Source organism: Erithacus rubecula, assembly GCF_903797595.1.
Source record: "Erithacus rubecula genome assembly, chromosome: 4".
In the NCBI taxonomy this organism is placed as follows: Eukaryota; Metazoa; Chordata; class Aves; order Passeriformes; family Muscicapidae; genus Erithacus; species Erithacus rubecula.
The window spans coordinates 7122109-7135211 of record NC_136686.1 but is presented as its reverse complement, the minus strand read 5'-3'; the positions used below and the strand labels follow the sequence as shown (position 1 = coordinate 7135211).

The 13103-nt window shown below is 40.1% G+C and overlaps 1 protein-coding gene and 1 long non-coding RNA gene across 2 annotated transcripts in view; one reads left to right on the top strand and one right to left on the bottom strand.

The window, feature by feature from the left end:
* Positions 1-13103, bottom strand: part of MPPED1 (metallophosphoesterase domain containing 1) — a 58897-nt gene that overhangs the window by 4831 nt on the left and 40963 nt on the right. The window contains exon 5 of the mRNA XM_079303828.1: positions 3618-3733. Coding sequence (XP_079159954.1) covers positions 3618-3733 — 116 coding nt within the window. The remainder of the gene's footprint in view (positions 1-3617; positions 3734-13103) is intronic.
* Positions 1-13103, top strand: part of LOC306801114 — a 212035-nt gene that overhangs the window by 168669 nt on the left and 30263 nt on the right. The window lies entirely within an intron of this gene.

Sequence of the window (13103 nt, the reverse complement as noted above, 5' to 3'; positions counted from 1 at the left end):
TTTGCATCTCTTGGATTTGCTGCAGTAGTGTGAATATATTGTGCTTTTAGCTAGAGATACAGAGCCTGGACCTGGTTTTCATACATTTACTTTTGATGTCTACTCAAGCATGGCTAAGCAGCCAACCAACTGGTTTAAAAGACCAGAAGGGTGGTATTCAAGCTCTTGGAAAAGCTCTCAGATTTGCTAGCTTCAGGGTAGGTTCACACATTGAGAAATACCTCTTTAGCTGCCAGTGCTTGAAAACTGGGCTCAGTAAACTGTGAGTTTTCACCAAAATGACAAAAGTTTGCACTTGTTTCATAGATACTCAGAGAGCAAAGTTCAATTTTCAGAAAAAAATTGGGAATGGGGCATTCCAAGTACAAAAAGAGGAAATTTCTGATCATGGTCAAAGACCTGAAGGTGCTGTTTGACACCTGTCAGGGGATGTAGAAAAAGAAAGCCCTGTTGAACTACAGCCAGACTGAGGAATGCACACTCCTGCTGAATTCACTTTTGCCATCAAAGGGAGGTCAAAATTCACCAGAGAAAAACAGTATTTATGATGTCAAAGTGAGGCCAGCAATTCCTCTGGAAAAAAGTCATGGGTTTTTTTGTTTCTTTTTTTTTTGTTTGTTTGGTTTTGGTTTTGGTTTTTTTCTGAATAAATATATTAGAGCCATAGGTTTTATTACTCCAATGATTTGAAACAGTTAATTGTCAAAATGTCTGCGGTGAACATAAAGCCAAAAGTATTTCCACTTCAAAAACTTCACAAACAAAAATTCATAAAATTAACTTCTCCATTAAATTAAGCATTATTTATGTTGAACATGTTTTTGTTTACATGCATTATCACCCTTCTGAAGCCTTCCCATATGTTTGCAGCTTATTATGTACACCTGACTACACAAACTAAGAATAATTGATTACACCTAGCTAACAATTAGAGTTCATCTTAGGGGTTTTTTAATGTTTGGTTACTTGAAACAGGTTTCTGCAGCTGTCAGGAAAGTATAAATCTTTGTCACAGACTATCAAGCAGACAGCTGCAAATAAAGACTTAAAGGTGAAATTAAATTAAAAACAAAGAAAAGAAAGTGAACTTTTGGAAGAGAAATAAAAGAACCATAAATGGAGATCTTTAGGAAATAAAAATATGCTGATATGGAAATGAGCATTAACACTGATCCCATAATCACAAATACTGTATTTCATAAGCTGTGAAATATATTGCATATCCTTTTTCATAATAATAAACAGGTTGCTAAGAAAATGGTCAAAAAATAGCTGTTTTAACCTTTTTTTTCCTCATCCTGTGTGAACCTCCCATGAATCCCTGCCCTGATTTCATCCCAAAGCACTACTCTAAAACAGAAGAGAAAAATTACTTGGATTTTTGTTACATGGCTAAATTAAAAACAAAGTTAATTAACTCTTAGTGGTGCTTATACATCTAAATCAGACAATTTAAAATCCATGTAATAATGTAGTATTAATAAGTTCAGGAGGATGCACACTCTTTTGAAGTGAGGGAATGAGAAAGCAGCACAAAAAAATGAATGATGGACAGAATTTAGGAAGCTATGCTGGAGAAAAAAAAAACAAAGCAGAATTTGCAAGAGGCCTGATTGCTATTTATGATCATTAGGAATAACTCTAGTGAGGTTCTGAGTTCCAAGATCAGAACAGGAATCAGCTTTCTGGTTAAAATAATTGGCTGGGAGGGTCAAGGAGGATCCTGTCTCCCCAAAGGTCTGTGAACAGAGCTGCACAATAAGATGCTTCTGTAAGTTAAGCAGAGTGCTAAATTCTTTGAAGTGCCCTGTATTTGTTGCCATGGGTTTCAGGAGGACCAACAGCTCCTGCCCTCAGGCAGAGGGTTCTGTGCCTGAACTGTCTATTAATGCATCAATAAGAGAGAGACAAAGAAACAGGAACTTCTAAAAAAAAATAATTCTTGGGGGATGGTTGAAGATAAAGAATTAAAAGCAAAACAGAAAATACATACTGAGGCATGGAGATGAGTGGAATTCACATTACTCCATTACAATCACTGGAGATGGGTGGCCCTTCCTCCAAATTACTGCAATTATTAATTTACTTTTCAATTATTAATCTGCTATTAAATTTGTTACTGAAGTATGTTGAGTGCCAGCTCTGCAGTGCTCTTTAGGGGTCCTCCTCCCTCTGCTGATGCCTGAGGCCACTGGCTAAAGTAGCAAGGTGGTTAAATCTCTCCACTTTCCAACATTAGATTTCAAGTGAATCTTCAGTCAGCTAAAAGTTGGATTGTTTTACAGCTGATCAGCTGGCTTTAAAAGGGGTTTTCAAAGTGCTGAAAGAGCTTCTGAAAAAGTATTAAATATGACTTATAAATAAAACTAAATGAAAGACACAGCATTGTGCCTTGGATCCTAGCAGGGACTACCCCATACCAATGGCTTGGAGCTGATATCTCAGGGCTGAAACACTCAGTTTTTGACATCCACTTTTACAACACAGGTTCATACTAAAATCAGTCCATGGCATGGCATGAGACTCCACTTACGTGAAGAATCAAAACACACACCCCTAACTGTGAGAAACTCTGCTCACAAAGAACTACTTTCCCCCAGGATTAGTGAGCAGTGGAATGCAAACATGTCTTTCTAAAGAAAACAAAACACAAACCCTTTAGATACTTTCTCCTCCAAGCTCTGAAAGAGAAGAAAGGGTGGAAGACGAGGGTTTTAGCTTCAGGAAATTGGGGAATCTAAAGGTTTAAAGAAACCAACTGCCTTTATTTCAAGCAAAGCACAGTAAGACTCAGCAGAACACTTGAGTACATGCTTCCCATTCATGGCTATTTATTAAATTAGTGACAGTCAAACACACAATCACATTAAATACAGACTGCTATTTGTTAAATCCATTGAAAAAAAAGCTTCAAAACCTTAAGCCTTTACTTAATCTGGGCAAGTTTGTGTGATTGTATTATTTCTGTAGCAAAGGTAAAGACAAAATTTTCTAGAAATAGGAGAAATCTATTATACATAGAAAGCTTTTATATCACCTATATTAATATTTGGAAATACACATGCAAAACTATTTCTTTTTGATCTGTTCATGTTGCCAAATTGTATTACAGATAAGGAATTTATCCATCCTGTCCAAAGAACAGGCAAACAGTGAGGAGCATCTGGGTTTGTGAGGCAGAAGGTTCCCCAAGTCAGCCTGATAAGGGAAAAAAGAGATTTTGGGTACTTGGTGGGGGAATGCAGCAGCAAGTCAGAGAGAAAGTGATAAAAAATAAGATCCTAATCATGCATTTCTCTTCAAACAGGCTCCATGCTTTCAATCTAGTAATTTCATTAGTGGCAGATCAGACGCATGCATAGGAAAACTAGACCCTGCTTATTTATAAAGTTCATTATGGCTTTATGTGTTAATGTCTTATTTTTTTAAGCCATTATTTAATTCTCTGGTATTGAGCAGGGATATCATAGTTAATCATGAGCTGAAATCCTGGTGCTGCTGAAATCAGTATGCATGTTGCTTTTGACTTTGGAAAGTCAGGATTCCTTCTAAGGAGAGCCATCAGTTACCATATAATCATCTGAAATACACAGCTAGGAGCACTATTATTTTCTTACCGAGAGGTGGTCCATGTGTTATAAGAATATCTATTCCATCTGGAATAAGGTTCCATTTCTCTAATAGTGCTTGGCCTCGTGGAAGATTAAAGCCCCAGCCATAAAACCAAGGTTGCCTGCCAAGAGAGGAGGAGAATGTCTTCAGTGCTATTTCCATGTACTGGTTATCTAATTAAAATACTGAGGTTGACTCTTTACTACCATGGAATTTGAAGACACAAATAACATTCATTTTCTTCTTTGTGTGCCCAGTAATCCCCTCTTTCCATACAAGCAGTGTTGTTTAACTTGTATGGCAAATACACGCAGTCCTCCCCACTTTCAGTAGACAGCATACAGTAAAATATTCACAGTATTGCTCCAACTACTTACAAGCCCTGGATAGCAAGATCTCCATGTGTGGATTATCACGCTGACTCTCACAACATTTAGAAGAACAGCTGTCTCAGACACCTCCATGTGATTTATGTTTCACATTGGCTCCCAGCACGTTTGGCCCTTAGCCTATGACCAGCTGGGCAAGGACAGACCCTGGCACCATGACAGATCCAGCTCCAAAGTCAGAGACAGTCTCTGTTGCTTTGTTTTCCTAATTGGATACATCCCATCAGAACAAGAATGCTGCTGCTTCTCTTACACACAAATTTCTTCTGTCCTCTGGTGTGTTGACTTGCTTTTAAGTAAGACTTTCCACAGTCAGATTCCTTATCAGACAGGCATTTACATTTTTTTAAATGTACTTATGGAGCAGCTCATTATGGAGCAGCAGGGCTGTAATGCTGCCAGTCAGAACATAATTTATCTGTATCTTGCTATCCCATTGATTAAAAAACTATATTTCACAGTAATTATATCACAGTGTTAAATTATGTCAAGCTGACTAGGCTCCAATTCTAGGTCATAAAATTGAGGGGTTAGTTTTCGGTTGAAAGTTTAAATAATTTTTTGATTGACATCTTGTAGCCATACCCATATTTGAAGAACAATGAACAGAAAGTTTTTCTTCCACAGACAAAAAGAGGCTGAACTATTGATGACTGAAAAGCTTTCTTTCTCAACCCCTGCCTCTTCATCACATGCCCTGGATAACCAGGGTCTTGAGAAACAGGTGTCCCAGGGGGGAAAAAAAAGAAGAAAAAAAAAAGTGAAACTCTGAACATCTGTTATCAGGACCAGAAATACATGTCCCAGCCTCCAGAAGCTGTGATGAGGGAGGTGAAGAAGGTGTGTGGAGAGATGCTAACAGCACTAGCAGTGAAGCACAAACCTTGTTCTGAGTAACATTGCTCAAGCCAAGGCAGCTGGCTAAGAAAAACACTCATCCCTATATCAGGCCACAAACTCACGCTTTTCTTGTTACCTGTTCAACATTCCAAGCAGACTTTCCTCACCTTCCTTCTGCCAGGGTCTAGAGAGAGACTCAGGGGATACCTTTACTCTCTAAAATTTCCTGAAAGAAGGTCTTAGCAAGATGGGAATTTGGTGTCTTATCCCAGGTAACAATCAACAGGACAAGAGGAAATGACCTAAAGTTCTGCCAGGGGAAGTTTAGATTGGATATTGGGAAAAATTCTTCACTGATAGGTCAAGTGGCTAAGTCACCATGCCTGGAAGCATTTAAAAGATGTGTAGATGTGGCACTTGGGGACAAGGTTTAGTGGCATCAGGTTTATGGTGGGACTTGATCATCTCAGAGGTCTTTTCCTAAGTAATTATGGGATTTTCCTAACTGGCTTATTGTGCAGCAAGGTACCAGCAATGTTACCATGTGACATTGCCACACAGCAGCCACACAAGCTCTGTGGAGCTGGATCTGCCCCTCCTTAAACTCAGCTCACCACTGAGATAAGGAAATTATTTCTACCACACAGGAATTTCTCAAAAATAAAAAAAATCTCTGAAATTTGTGAGGTGCTTGGATATTGCAGAAGTGAGAGGTTTTGTAAAAATATACAGTGGTTGTTTTTTTCTAAACTCTTCATCCTTTCTTGCCTTGAGATTTCATTCCACACCTAACATGCCAAGTATGTTTCTTCACCAAGAGGAAAATACACAACTGTTTGGCAAATTGTCTGTATGCTCAGGGCACATTTTCCAGCAGCAGGATCTCAGTGACAGAAAATATTTGCAAGGGCAAATAGGTGGCAAAAGAAGTGTCAGTACAGTAAATCATGTGTTTTAAGTCATTGACAGTTTCAAAGGATATATACCCACCCCTCCCTTGGCCTGGTGATGCTGGGCAGGGACAGGATTGTCCCCTCATGGGAAATGAGGGGAGGCACCATCCCACAGGTGTGCCAGACACAGAAAAGAAACCAAGGGGAAAGACCAAGTGTTTGCCCAAGAAGAACAGGCCAAGAACTCGTAGAACAGTTATTTTAAGACTGCAACAAAGCATTTTTGAAGTGAAATAATCATGACTGCCACAGATCTCAGCAGAAGTCAGCTTAATCCTGTTGAAATCCAGACCACAAACTGCATGCACAGCTGTGAGACCCTCTGCCTGCTTCTACCAGGGCTGGACTACACACAGCCACTTTCTAAAAAAGCCCATTTCCCCTTATGAATAGGCATGATCTGCTTATTAAGACAAGAAGCACTTTCCCCATCCCTCCCTCCTCCCTCCCTCACTCCCTTTGTGGTGACTGCAGCGGGGCTGGTAAGTTATGCATGCTGGAGCTGTTCTTTTGTGAAGGGGAGATGTTACAACTTGTGTGATTTGCCATTATGCTGTCTTTTGTGACAATCTCGAGATGGAAGGAAATGTCTGGAATATTTCTGGCAAAAAGAAAAAAAAAATTATATATATATATATCCCAGGTCCAAGAAAGGATTCAGCGGAGGATGTTGGCATGCTTTGCATTGGAGAGAAGAAAGACAAATCCCACACTTCAGTGCCCCCCGCCCCCAAAGCAAAAACCATCTTTATAACCACATAGGGATTTTATAAATCCCCACATCCCTTCTTCTGAAAATTTATTAAAAAACAACTATGAAAGTTTCAGAGTAGGGGAAAAGCCTTCTTCTCTAATACCCACTAATGAGCCCATGACCTGGATATCATGCAAAGACAACTTTGTCTAAAATTTGCATTTATGATAGAACCTGAAAACAAAGTTAAATTCTTTATATTGAGTACTGAATTTCTGTATTCCCAGTTAGTGCTTACTCAGAAAAAGTGCAATTATTTTTATAATGTATTTTTCAATAATATTTTACAAAGAAAATATTGTATGTTCTACAAGAGAAAAATCCTCAAAAAAACCAGAAATCAACTCAAGAAAAAATTATTTGGCAATTAAAGACGTGCATCATTAATGTATTTCACCTTTGAAGTGAAGCACTCATCTGTAGAAATGTACTTTGATTTAGGTCTTACCTTTTTCAAGCAAACAGTTTGAGTGTCTCCAACACTCTACTGAAATTCAACCATTTTATTATTTTGATAAAAATAATGATTGCCTACATAGAAGACTCAAGGGGGAAAATATATCAGAGGTGAATTTGTTTACAGCACAATTAACCTTATGTTTAAAACATTTGAGCAAGTTTTGCAGGCCAAATAATCTGCCACACAAAAAGGGCTGAATTATCAGAGTTTGTGCTAGAAATCGGATGTTGCTTTATGTACTGAATTTCTATCTTTCTGTTCTAAAGTAACCATTGGAATAATTTTCTTACAGAATGATAGTTGCTATGACAACCATAGCAAATTTTCCTTTTCTGAAACAGATGTCTCATTTAGTTGAAAATTAGAATGTGAAAAACCCATGGGAAAAATTAATTCAAACTTTAACAGAACACTGACTACAATGTAATCTCTTATAGGTTAACCCCTTAACATCTTTCTGCACTCCTACAGTAACCTTCTCATAAATTCTAATTAAACCAGTTTAACCTCCTAGGAATGACCTTCTTAGCTATCATTAGCACTTTAGTTGTCTTTGAAAGGATCATTTCTGTTATAATAGTAACAGAAAAAAAGTCATACTAAAAAAATAATGGTCAAACATATTACCTCCCTAATTATTTATTAGGGTTTTCTTTTTCTTTTATTCAGCTAGTACTGGAAAGAGCTAATATGTAGCCCAAGAATTCTTTTGTCATTTAAATGGGGCTTTACTTAGTTTTACATGTGATCTACTGCAGAAGGTGGGGATGCACCACACATATTTGACCTGCCCTTTATGTGAAAACAAAAGGTTTTTCATTTTTAAACCTCTGGTACCCATCTCAATCTGACAGGCAGCCACACAAACAAGGGAAACTTGACTGGGGAGAGCTATCAATGCACAAGGATTTTTCTACTGCAAGCCATGAAACACTGAAATTTGATTCTCCATTGCCTTGATTCAATTTAAATGTTTTAACTCAAATAATGGCTTCCTTCCTTTCCAGCTCAAGGGGACCCTCCACAGTTTGTTTGCACCCCTGCAAACAGGTCAGAAAACCATAGGCACTCCCAGAAACACCCCCCTTGGCACTGCCTGCAGGGCTGGGGGCTGGCAGCTAACACAGGAGCTGCAAGATTTACTGCAGCAGCTGCCTCTAGGCTGCCAGGCTGAGTAACACAAATCTAGCCACCAGTAGTCACCAATTACTCTCTTTGACTTCAAGGGGAAAGCCCAGTAGCCACAGTGGTGGTTTCACTCGACAACAGCAGTGTTTCAATGGGATCAGTGGGCAGCATCCTGCAAACATCCTGGTTGCAAAAAGTGCAGAACTGAAACACGTTGTACCTTCTAATTCCTATAGTTTCCTACATATATATATATATGTATATATATATATACATATATATATATATCCTTTTCTTGCAGCTGAAAAACAAGTTCTCTCACTAGAATTCCTTTGCTTACCAAATAAATTTCAAAGGTTCACAAAAACATTGAACTTGCTCAAGTCTTTTCTCCACAACTGTTGTCATTTTTCTCCTACAGGAAAATAAACAGATATTGGTTGGTGACTGTCAAGAAGCTCAGTGGGAAAAGAATGGACCAAATCACCCTTCTCAATCCTGCTCCTCTTCCTGAAAAAAACAGATATTCAGTATTTAGAAGGCTGGACTACCCATGCTGAAAGCCATACTGGTAGGAGTTACTGGTCAAGGGCCATGGAGCACAAAAAGCAGATTCATCAGTGGCAAGCATGGGCAAAACTCCAACACATCCTGATTCTCAGCTAGAGAAAACTCAGTGTTGGACATTAAAGTCTAATTTTTCCAGATCTTGATATCATCTTACTGTCATAACTAGCTACAGTCCTGTGAGCATGGGTGTACAGTACTGAACAAACTGCATCCCTTCCCTGGTGTACAGCTCCTTCAGGTGTTCATATTTTTACATTCCCCACCACTGCATAAGCTGAATTTACCCAGTCGCTGCATTTACCTCCTTAGCCTTTCCTCAGTAAGTAATTAACTATTTTACTGACTATTTCTATTATTTTTTAAATCTACTTTCTCTCCAGTAAGCATTCACAAAAGTTTGTATTTTTGGGTTTTGGTTTTGGTTTGTTGTTTTGGGTTTGTTTTTTTGTATTGGCCATTTCATCTAAAGTAGTTGTGAAATAACACAGACCTTTTTGTCTTTTCTTCCTTGCATGCAAAAAGGCCAAAGCAGGAAGGGAAAGGACAAAAGCAGCTATCAGGCCATTGGTGGTAAAAATGACCTTTTGCCAGAGCATAGTTTGTTTACAGGCTTTAAAATTTCATTCAACATCTGAGTGTCTGAGCCAAACACAACTTGGAAAGTATCTGAGGAAAAACAAGTTTCAGAAGTCTTCAGGAGCATCAGAAGATTTATATACTAACTTCCATGTGAGAGAGGCAAGGGCGGTGTGATTTTAGAGAACAGCAGTGTGCAAAAATAATTGAAGTATGCAAAAACAAATTTTAAATATTTTCATTCTTAGTATTGAAGCCAGGTCTTTTTTAATGAAAGATAAGGCCTTGTACTTATAACTAACAATAGTGCAACTCAGATCCTCTACTGGACATAACACACAACTCCACTTCCATGGGGAAGTTTGGCTTACTTGCTTTGCATCCAAGGTTCTCATTCTTGAAACTCTGAATCAAATTAAATTATTGTTTTCACAAAAGGAAAGAAGGATAAAAATCTGAGTATGGCCCTTTGTCAGTAATTATTTCTCTTGCAATTCGAGTTACACATGAAATCATTCATCTTTTGTTTAGTAAAGGATTTCATACAGCTCTGACTGCAAAGAAGAAAGAATGAGCTATGACTAATAGGAACTGATCATTTCTAAACATTAATCTATTATGAAACAATGAAAAATAAAATGAAATCTACTTTATCTTCATAACAAGGAAACAAGAAGGTAACAGGTAAGGAGGAAAATTAATGAAGGACTGAATTTAAAATATGCCAGTACCAAATGCAGATAGTTTATCTCATTCTTCTGGAAGGCAAATGATTATACCCCATCTGATATTTTTTAAAAATAATAAAACAAGGAAAGGTAGAAGCTAATTTGGAATAATTAGTCAAAAGATTCAGTGCTGAGTGTTCAGATGTAGAACTGTACAGATTTTCAGTACAGTCTTAGGGATTTAATGAGAAATAAAGTCTTGAGTTCCTGATGTCTCAGACCTGTTCTCCCAGTCTCTTGAATTCTCAGCATGCAAAACTATAGACACAGCCCTTATCAAGCCCATAATTAAGATACTGATAGCTGGCAGAAAGAAGGGTTAGGAGAGGAGATAACATCCCCTCTGTTTGCAGTACAGTCACAATCTCATTTTAAACATAAAACCTGCCAAGAAGGGGCAAATCCAGAAGGAAAAAAAAATTGATGCCCATCTATGAATGGCATCTTTATGGTTATTCACTGTCAGATACCCAGACAGTTAAAGAAAAGGAATGCTCTTGCACACTTCCAGCTAGCTGGTGTTTGTTGGAGTCCCCTAATGCAGGTGTTTGCCACCTGAGCAGATGGAATATCCCTTTTAGGGGCTCTCCCAGATGAAACATGACTAAAATATGTAGGATACATAACAGGTGCCCTGAAAAACAACAAAAAAGGCTCTCAGTAGCCACTGAGTTACTGAGCCCCCCAGTTACAGTCAGGCCCAAGAGTTACTCCATTTAGTAATTCACCAGGTTTACATGCTTGTCTCAAAGTACCAGGAGTAATCAGGTCATATGGACTAACTCTCTGCCAGTTCTTTTCTGATTTTTTTCCCTTTTTATTTTTTTTTTTACCTTCTTTTACTTAGAAAATTCAAATCCATTTTGATTTAAACAAGCATGAAAATGCTTCCAAAACTAATAAATTAATGCAACACGTGTGCATATATGCATGAAGTCTATTATTATTAATGTTTCCAATTTAGCAACAGATGAACTTACTTCTTGTTTAAAAAACCACATACTGATACTTCATACTGCCATGTGCCTACCTGAAGTGAACAAAATCCAAGCAATCCTAAATTCCATATTTATATTTTCCCACAGTCTTAAATTCACTCCACAGTGCAATGGTGGAAGCAAACTGCTGCAATACTGCTTTCTATACCAAAAAAGTAGATGCTTAACAGCTATCCTTCAGCTATTTAGGATTCTGAGATAGCTTTAAAATGTACTTATCTGATGTAGAATCCACAATTAGAAATATTTTACATGCACAGGTGCAGCTGTGTTGCCATATTCAGAGAGCTTTGTCTGAACTCAGGCAAAAAAAAAGGGAATTTATGACCTTCTGAAGAAGGACAAGAAACTTAAGAGGACTACACAGATGCTGTGGGTTATACAGGGAAAAGAAGTAGAAGGACCAATTCCTAGATAGAGCTTAATCTACCTGTTGCTGTAAAAGATGTTAAAAATATAAATATATCAGCAACAAAAGGATGGACAAGGAGAATCTCCATCTTTTATTGGATGCAAGAAGAAACATGGTGACAAGGACTGAGGAAAAGGTTGAGGTACTCAACACTTTCTCTGCCCCACTCTTTTGGATGTTGTCATTGTACCAAGCCCCTGAGCTGGAAGGCAGGGAGCAGAATGGAGCCCCATAATCCAGAGGGAAATAGTGACTGCTACACCACTGAGACACAGCGGATCTGTGGGGCTGGATGGAATCCAGCCAAGAGCTGAGTGTCTTCACACACAGGACAGCAGGGAATCCCAGTGTGGGTTGGTGACAGGCAGCTCCTGCTTGGCCACCCCAGGTCCTGCTCTGACAGCGGATGAAGGAAAGGCTGTGGATGTGTTTCCCTGGACTTTAGAAAGCTTTTGACACCGTGTCCCACACATTTTTCTGGGGACTCTGCTGCTCACAGCCTGGATGGGCCCTGCTCCACTGGGTGTAAAACCGGCCTGGTGGGGAACGGAGCCACATCCAGGCAGGGCTGGCACAGTGGAGTCCCAGGGCTCAGCACTGGACCAGTCCTGCTTGATCTTTATGGATGATCTGGGTGAGGGGATTGAGTGCACACCCATGTCCATGGGCAGCACCCAGCTGGGTGGGAGTGCTGAGGACAGGGGGGCTCTGCACAGGGATCTGGACAGGCTGGAGCCATGGCCAGCCCAGGGCTCTGAGGGTCAGCAAGGCCAAGGGCTCAGTCCTGCCCTGGGTCACCCCAAGGGCTGCAGCTCCAGGCTGGGGCAGAGGGGCTGGAAAGCTGGGAAAGGCCCTGGGGGTGCTGGGAGCAGCGTCTGGACACGAGCCCAGCTGTGCCCAGGGGGGGAAGAGGCCAATGGCACCTGGGCTGTGCAGCCATGGGGTGACAGCGGGGCCAGGCAGGGACTGTCCCCTGTGCTGGCACTGCTGGGGCCATTCCTCAGAGCCTGGACACTGCTGGGAATCTCAGCACAAGAAAGACACTGAGGGGCTGGAGCGTGTCCAGGGAAGGGAACGGAGCTGGGGAAGGGGCTGGAGCAGCAGGAGGGGCTGAGGGAGCTGGGAAAGGGGCTCAGCCTGGAGAAAAGGAGGCTCAGGGAACCTTCTGGCTCTGCACAACTCCGTGACAGGAGGAGACAGCTGGGGGGTCAGGCTCTGCTCCCAGGGAACAGGGACAGGATGGGAGCAAACAGCCTCAAGCTGTGCCAGGCGAGGCTCAGGTTGGACACCAGGAGGAATTTTGTCATGGAAAGGGTGCTCAGGCACTGGAAGGGGCTGCCCAGGAAGGTTTGGAGTCCCCATCCCTGGAGGTTCAGAAGATGTGTAGATGTGCTTAGGGGCCAGGTTTAATGTTGGCCCTGGCAGTGCTTGTTTTATGTTTGGACTTGATCTTAGAGGTCTTTCCCAACCTAAAAAATTCTGTTTGGTTCCAATTTTCTCTGCCTTCTTAGTGGTGAAGAAAAATCCTCATTTAAATTCATTTTAAACAATGCTAATTTATTGAATGAAATAACAGCAATTCCAAAGGAAGTCTTCTGATCTTAAAGCAGTTTCACAAGTGGTAAATTACTTTTCCCCTTAAAATCTGGTCAGGGAAAAGAGAAAGAACTCAGACAGCTTTGT